At 34.1% G+C, this 8,478-nt stretch overlaps 1 protein-coding gene across 1 annotated transcript in view; it reads right to left on the bottom strand.

Moving 5' to 3' along the window:
• Positions 1-1,486: 1,486 nt before the first annotated feature.
• The window catches only part of pcsk5a (proprotein convertase subtilisin/kexin type 5a), a 37,946-nt gene continuing 30,954 nt past the window's right edge, over positions 1,487-8,478 (bottom strand). The window contains exons 32-37 of the mRNA XM_059549813.1: positions 6,118-6,351; positions 4,924-5,098; positions 4,297-4,514; positions 3,201-3,301; positions 2,858-3,050; positions 1,487-2,400 (exon numbers count right to left, since the gene is read on the bottom strand). Coding sequence (XP_059405796.1) covers positions 1,922-2,400; positions 2,858-3,050; positions 3,201-3,301; positions 4,297-4,514; positions 4,924-5,098; positions 6,118-6,351 — 1,400 coding nt within the window. The 3' untranslated portion in view covers positions 1,487-1,921. The remainder of the gene's footprint in view (positions 2,401-2,857; positions 3,051-3,200; positions 3,302-4,296; positions 4,515-4,923; positions 5,099-6,117; positions 6,352-8,478) is intronic.

The following is an 8,478-nucleotide window of genomic DNA, read 5'->3' as shown; positions in this document are numbered from 1 at the left end:
GAATCTAATCTATACAGAGAGACAAAAAAAAACAAAAAAAAAAAACAAAGATGTTGGAGATGTTGATATAATATATATAATCACAGATAATGTAGTTACACTAGGAGTTTCACTGTAAAAAATAATCTAAAAAAAAATTGAGAAAAAAGTCGACACAAAGAATGGCTTTAACAAAGGCATATATTGATCAACAACCTTGTGCCTCACAGAAGGTCTATTTTCAATGGTTTATATGTTCTTAAGGTATTTTACAAGTTATTTTAAATCAATTCTGTAATGGAGATTTATTCCGAAATCACGATGTTGCATATATATATTTTCAAGTTTAAAGAGGGTTTCAAAACCACTAACTAAATATTTTCAGCGGTTTTGAATAATACCTCAAATCGTGTGACTTTTGTGGAGTGGTGTGCTTTTACTTTTCCAAGCAATTAGACTTGTATCAACCCCCCCCCCCCCCCCCCCCATCATTCACATGAACAATTCTCTTTAGAGCCAATAGGGGCGCTGGAATGACACACTTCACCTTTAAGAATCAAGCCATAGTGACGCATCAGTTGTTCTTGGCTCACAAAACTCAAATCAGTCCTAGATGTTCCAGAACTTTGATGTCTTTTTGAGTGTTTGCCATGTGTACAGGTAAAAATAGTTGCCACAATCAAAAATCTGTCAAATCCTAAGAGCATGCTGTTTCAGAGGTTTTCACATTCAGTGTGACTTGCTTTGTCTACTTTTGAACTCTTGTCAGTGTGTGAGGGTGTGTGTATGTGAATAGGTTTGTATGTGTGTGTGTGTGATTATCTGTTTATGTGTTTACATGCTGTTAGGTATCCCAAGTTCTTCCTGTTAACAGGTTTGGGAACTAAAATACAGGGATTCAAAAGATTGCTATAAAGCATAATATTACGTGTGTGTGTGTGTGTGTGTGTGTGTGTGTATGAATATATGAGAGACATTATGTGTGTGATTGTATCACTGCATGTGTCCCTGGTTTCTTGATATATGATCCTTTTAGACTGAAATTCTACTGAATAATATGAATAGATGAAATTTGTTCCAGAGGCCTTCTCCAGCAGAGCATATTGAGATTGAGATGTATGTAATATTGCAGAGTAAATCAATAAATTTAAATAATATCTGCGCAGTTGTGTTATTGGTGCTGTTTATGTAATATTCTCATACATATGACATTTCTTTTTAAAATTATATTGGAATTGATTATTCAGAGTTATTTTACCCATATTTTTAATTACATTTGAATTGTATTTTAGGGTTAAAGGAAATGTCTGTAAAATTAATGCATAATGTTCTGTTAGTTAATGGATAAGAGATAATGTTTTTAATCATATTCAAATATTATATTTTCCTTTGATATTCTTTTATTATCTGATAATAAAAAAATGCAAACGGTCATAAAATTAGGTTCAATACCATTTTAAATACCATTTTAAAATTGATGCATAAAATAATAAATTAACACATTGTTATGCTTTTATTAAAATTCATAGCTGACACACTTTCACAACAAAAAATGACCAAGGCCAAAATCATAATTAGGGAATTTGTACTCGTTTGTAATTCTGCTACTATCATGTAAAGACAAGTACTGCACAGGGACTGTTGATATAATGTACATATTCCAAAAAAATCACTCACGCATGTAGAACAAAACAAGAAGCCTTCATAACAGCTGAAAGATAAAATGATCAGAAAAGATGAGCAGCTGAGATAACTATGGAATGAATTCTTTAGCTACAATTTGTCATTGTCATTATATCATCACAAGCAATAATTATTCACATTTCAGATCAAAACTTTGCTGAACTGTCCAGACATTTAGTTTTAATTATACATGTTTTTTTTCTAAGGGACAATTTCAGTAAGCCTGCAGAATATATTTTCATTTAAACAGCTGAAGAAGTTATCGGTAGTTGTAACTCTCATCATCATATTCTAACTCATCCTCCTGCTCATCTCCCAGCTGCCCATATCTGAATTTGCGATACACAGTCCCGTCCTGTCCCATGTACACAATATCTTCATCTTCATCATCTTCATCGTCATCATCCTGATTCCCCTTCCGATCGCCAAGGTCCACCAGCTGCGACTCACGGAACTGTCCAGAAGTAGAGCTTGCTTGACCACTGTAGGCAGAGGTGGATGATGATGTGCCTCTGTAGAAGCTATCTCTGCCACCACCGTTGCCCAGTTTTTCATATCCACGTGGGACAGGAGGCTCAGGCATGGGTCGTTTGGAAAGAGAACGCTTAATAAGGATGATTACAGCAATCGAGGCCAAAACAAGCAGGATGGAGGTGGTGATGAAGAGGGGCAGGTTTCCTGTATATTCCTCTTCTTCATGATTACGGAAGGCAAAGTTAGTGCTGAGCACACACTCACCTTTAATAGAAATAAAAGTTTATTTTAAAGCCTCTCACAAAAAAAAAAATAAAGACAGGACACCCACACATAAAAATCCAAGCCAGGCTCATTAAAAATATTAAAAATATTTCTGCAAAATACATTACTATGCTTTTAGCAAGTTTTGCAACACTTTTAAAGTGAAATGTCCAGTGAGTGAGTGAGTGAGTTATATGTTTATTCTAAACATATAAGCATCAGTCTGGTAAAATTGTATTACTTTGTTTGCTGTATGTCACGAGAGTCTGGTTAGTGGTGCTAAAAGTTTATGGCCACACAAACTGTTTGCAAAGGCTTTGAAGCTTCACAAAGCAGTGTTATGAATCACTAGGTAGAGGCATGTTTTTCCACCGAGCCTATGTTGTCAATTATGTCACTGATCAACCTGTTAGTGCAGGTAATATTTTGAAGAAGAATTGTCACTTAGTCAGAATACCTCTGGTTTCAGTACAGTTACAGCACTCCTGCTGAACTTCAGCTTTGTCTTCCTGTTCGTTGGTGCAGCAGGGCAGACAGCGCCCCTCGGCGGTCAGAATGAACTGTGCCGAGCAGATTGTGCAGTTATGAGGCCCAGGACCTTTGCATTCTAAACAGGACTTATCACATGACACACACTTAAAGTCCTGTTCCTGTAGAGAGATCACAACAGATATCATGTGACAACATTCATATATATATATATATATATATATATATATATATATATATATATATATAAAGGTAAAAGTTGATCAGGAAGTAAACATGTTTGAATAGACTGCACATGAACTGAAGTTTACCTCAGGCTCAGCGTATTCTCCAATGATACAGGGTGACTCGCAAACACCCTGTGTGAGTGTATAACCTGGGTGACATGAGTCACAATCCTCAACACTCTTCCCTGTAAATTGAAATGACATTCCAGCATTTTAGGCTTAAATTATTGAATGGTTCAAAATAAAATTTTAAAGTGTTATATAAAATAGTCATTTCCATAAACCATTTAAAAGTTGATTTAATTCCTGAAGAAAATGGCAGGTCAACCTGTAATCACCCCTTGTAAAAAAACAACAACTTTAGCATACTTTTAAAACTGCTTTTTATGGAAATAATATACTTGAATGGTTAGAACATGGTTGTGTGAAAACTGAATGTAATGTTTTCTGAAACTTAACTGCATGTTATTTATTAAATGCAATTAGTTTCAATTATGTCTTGCGGTTAACCCCAATTATCATGTTGGATACAATGTGACTTTATTAACAGTAAATTTCTTTTTTTTTCTATCTAAAATAAAACTATGTTGCATTTAGAAAAAACAAACCACTGTATCGTACAATTATGATAAAATATACAGCAATTCAATTTTTAGCAATTTAAAGAAAAAACACACCCAATGCACATCCTTTATTTATTATTTTTTAGAAATAGATGTTAAGTCAATCGCCCTCTTACTTTAACCAAAGTAATTTGAATGCACCTGATGTCATAATTACAACTTAAGTTACTTCTTTTGTCTTTGAAATATGGTTAAAATGTACCTACAAATGTTCTGACAAACATATATGGTAAACTGTAATTTCATGGATGTGATGTATTTAAATATATTTGTTATTTGTAAGTTTCACATTTGTAATGACAAAGTTAGCATTCAAAATACATTTACTTGACAAATATTGTAAATATCGAATAGCACACTACAGCTAAAATTAATTAAAGCATTATTATTTTATTATCTGCAAGTACAAAATATTCTTTTAAGATCTGAAATACACAAGTGTATATTCAGTACAATTAGGCTCACTTCTGTTTCACAAGAGCCTGTTTAGTGAATAAAAAAAAAAAAAAAATTGTCTGAAATATTTAATCACATGCATAATTTCTTCCATACTGTACCTGTGCATGTTCTGCAGCTGAGGTGACAGGCTTCACATGTTTTGTGGTGTGTGTCATGGTAGTACGCTTCAGGACAATAAGACACACAGCGCCCCTGTTTCCTGATAAACAGCAAGCCCTCTCTGCAGCTCACACACCCTTCGGCACTGGCCTGAAGACACTCTCCACAGCTCTCATGACAACCCTCACACATCCTAGAGACAGCTGAGGCATAGTGACTGGAAAAGATTCAGTCAAAAATATTGAAAACAGAAAATGCAATGCAATATATATTAGAAATTAAAAAGGCCAGTCCAGTATGACCTAATACTAATCGGCCTCGGTGATACAAGGCAATACCTGCATTAAAGTGTTGTAGTTACATTTACATTTTACATTTAATCGTTTAGCAGACACTTTTATTCAAAACGACTTACAAATGAGAACAACAGAAGCAATCAGATCAACAAGAGAACAACAACAGTATACAAGTGCCATGACAAGTCTCAGTTAGTCTAGTTCAGAACACATAGCCAGGTTGTTGTTTTATTTTTAAGAATATGAAAGACAAAAAAAGAAAAGGTAAGTGCTAGTATTAGTTGGTTAAGTGCTGGCAAAAAAAAAGAGTCTTTAGATGTTTTTAGTTACCCAGAGCGGCATGTGTCCACACATTCCTTGCCGTCTCTGTAGAGGTGAGCTCTGCAGCTCAGGCACTCATGGCTGTGCCGCCCCATGCAGGTGAGGCAGTTAGGATGACAGGCCTCACAGCGCTGTGTTTCCCCTCTGAAGTATTCATCTGGACACTGATTCACACAGCTGCCATCTGTGGATCAAGTGGAACCTTTGTTTACACTAAAGCCTATGAAATATTATTTGAGTCTCAGGAATTATCAGTATATTTGAACATGTGGAATTACTGTACACATAAGGCTAAAATAGGTGTTCTTTAGAGAATTAAGTTCAATTTAATGTCAGTATTATAACATTACCATACCATTAATGCAATTATATAGACATCATAAAACAGTGCCAACTGAAGTTGATATATTTGGGGTTAAAAAAGCAATTCTGTATTTTGATACTTTGTGTCTTTTTATTATTGTGGCCAAAATGTCATGTGAACTTTTTTGAACTTTAAAAAAAAAATGATTGTTAATTTATATTATCTAATATATATTATCTAATATCAAGATGCAATTAAATGTATTTCCATCAATGTTTTGGTTATAATAAGTTCTGAACAATTACCCTATGTTCAAAAGTTTAGGTTCAGTAAGATTTAAAAGTCTCTTATGCTCACTGCATTTGTTTGATCAAAAATACAGGGGGACATTATTACACATTTTGTATTTTTATTTTTAGATATATTTAAAATTGAATTTATTCCCTTAATGGCAATTTTCAGCAGCCGGTATTCCAGTCTTTGGTGACACACAATCCTTCAGAAATTATTCCAAAATGCTGATTTGGTGCTCAACAACAATTTTTATTATTATAAATGTAAACAGATGTGCTGCTTTTTATATTTGTGGAAACTGTGAAACTTTTTCTTTTCTTTTCATAATTCTCTGATGAATGGAAAGCTCAAAAAAGGAATTTTAAACATTATAGTATAAATCATTATTAATACTGTGTCCCTGCTGAATAAAAGAATTGACCACTTTACAATATTTATGGCCAATATACTGTTGCTAATTTTTAATAGCTATCACTGGAATAAGCTTAGGACTTTACAATGACCTGAAAAATCTATAAAAAGAATTAGTTTTTGTTTCCTTTGCACCCAAGTCATCTTCCACTTATGAATCAAGAGCATATCATGCCTCAATGGCTTGAACTCACTGAGTAGATAGTGGTTCTGGTTGCAGCTGAGGCACTGGTCCTGATGTGGGCCAGAGCACTCGTGGCAATACTTCTGACACAAGTGACATTCTCCATCCTGGTTGCTGTAGTGGTGTGAGGGACATGTGGTGGGTGTAGCACAACGCCCGTGGGCATCTATCGCCAGGCCCTCAGAACAGCTGGAGCAGGATGTGTCGTGAGGACCAGAACAGGTTAAACAGGAACTGTCACAGGCTGCAGAACACCAGCAGAACAAAAAAGACTTTTCATTAACATTATGTCATCTAGTGACGATATGAAAATTTGAAACCTGTCATTAATATGCATCACCATGCATCATGTCAGTCATTACCAAAAAGTAGTCTTGTCCCTATACCAAAATAATAATTAATTAATTACTAAAAAAATTACAAATTATTAATTAATAGCAGATTAAACTTTTTTTTCACTTTCACTAAACAAGTACCATAAGAATATATACAACCTTAACCAAGATACATACAGTGTACTCACATAAACCAATAAAATATAGCTAATCTCAGCTGTGTTCTTGTTTTAATAATTGTAAAATGTAAACTTTATTATCGCAACTCTTTGTAAATTTGGATGAACAGTATATTCCTTCCAACTTTATGTAAAGTGATATACAGCAGGTAAAATAAGTATTGAACACATCACCATTTGTCTCAGTAAATATATTTCTAAAGTTGGTATTGATTTATTGAATTTCCACCAGATGCCGGTAACAACCTAAGTAATCCATTCATACAAAGAAAACAAAACAAACAAGTTCAGAAATGAAGTTATGTGTAATAAAATGGAATGACCAAGGGAAAAAGAACAAAGGAAGGTGCAAAAAGGCATGGAAAGCCAAGACACCAGTTGAAATCTATCAGTAATTAAAGCTGCAAGCAGCGATGACAGGCCCTCGCACCCAGGCTCACCGGCAGCGAGTGGCTTTAGTAAAAAGGTGAACGGTGAGAAATATGGACACTGACACTGTAATATGGTCTGGTCCCCTCCCTGCTTACCGTGGTGATGAGATGCTTAGCAGATTGTCATCACTCAATGGCTGGATGTCTAAGTGGTGCCCACAGAATAACATAGGTTTCATAGACAATTGGACGAGCTTTTGGGGGAGACCTGACCTGTTTAACCCTCTGGGCTTCTTCGTAAATGGGTTACACTTAGCTTCCTCCGGGTCAAAAAAGACCGAAGCCTTAAAAATGTAACTTTTTTTTTCCCAGGAAAACCAATCAAATATATTTTTGTTCAATAATATTTTTTGTATATTATTTAGAATTTTTAAAGATTTTTATGATACTTTGCATTAATTATATATTTTTTATGAGCAATTTTTTCCATTAGAATTAATATATATATTTTTATTTTATTTTAATTTTAATTTTTTTTCAATAAATGCACCATTGCACATCAAAATAGAGTGCAGGCCTAAAATAAAAAAAAATTCAAGTGAGAAGAGCGCCATCCAGTGGCTTTAAAATATAATAAATGTGTGTAATGTCCTGTAACCGCCTATAGGCTGCCATAGCTTTTTTTTTTTTATTTTTTTTATTCCCATTTGGAAAGAAAAAAAATCGAATTACTAAGCAACCACTGAATGGAACAACACAATCTATATATCATTTTAAAGCTTAGGATCTCAGCTTTTTAATGCATCTAATCACATTTATTAACTCTTAACGAGTGCTGAGTAATCCCTCTAAAACCGAGTGTACCGCCAGCAGGCGCCACCTAGCTGCGAAAATATTCATTACCATATTTTTCAAAAATATTGCCTTGATTAACACAAAGTTGATGTCATTTGAAAGCTTAGGGTATGACCTTTACAGTGAATGTATCCACTTTGAAAAAATCTTAAGTATTGCTGAGTTATTTGGTGATAAATACAATTTCTTTTTTTTTCATAATCTATAAAATAATGTACTGCAATGTGTCAAAAACATCATACAGCTCATGAAACATTCACAGATCATTGAAAATGGCACTTCATTTTTTACAGCATATTATTACAATTACAATGAGCCTAAAATTAACATAATCTATTGCTTTTATGACTAGATATTCTTCATGGAGAAACAATTGCCCATGAGGGGGCGTCAAAGACTGTACAAAAAGGCTATCTCTGTTCCAAATGCTGTAACTTTTGATTCCTTTATCCAAATTATTATTATTTTTTATCCAGATGCAGCTAACATGTAGGGGGACTTCACTAAAAAAGAATTTTCCTCCTACCTTATTTCCTTCCTGAGTTATTCCATGACAAATAAGAAAGATATGCAAAATCATAATACAAATTATATATATATTTTGTCTTTTATCCGCAATTTCTCTGCAGGA

This window comes from Carassius carassius, chromosome 5 (genome assembly GCF_963082965.1).
Source record: "Carassius carassius chromosome 5, fCarCar2.1, whole genome shotgun sequence".
Taxonomy (NCBI): domain Eukaryota; kingdom Metazoa; phylum Chordata; class Actinopteri; order Cypriniformes; family Cyprinidae; genus Carassius; species Carassius carassius.
This window is presented reverse-complemented; position numbering and strand designations above follow the sequence as displayed.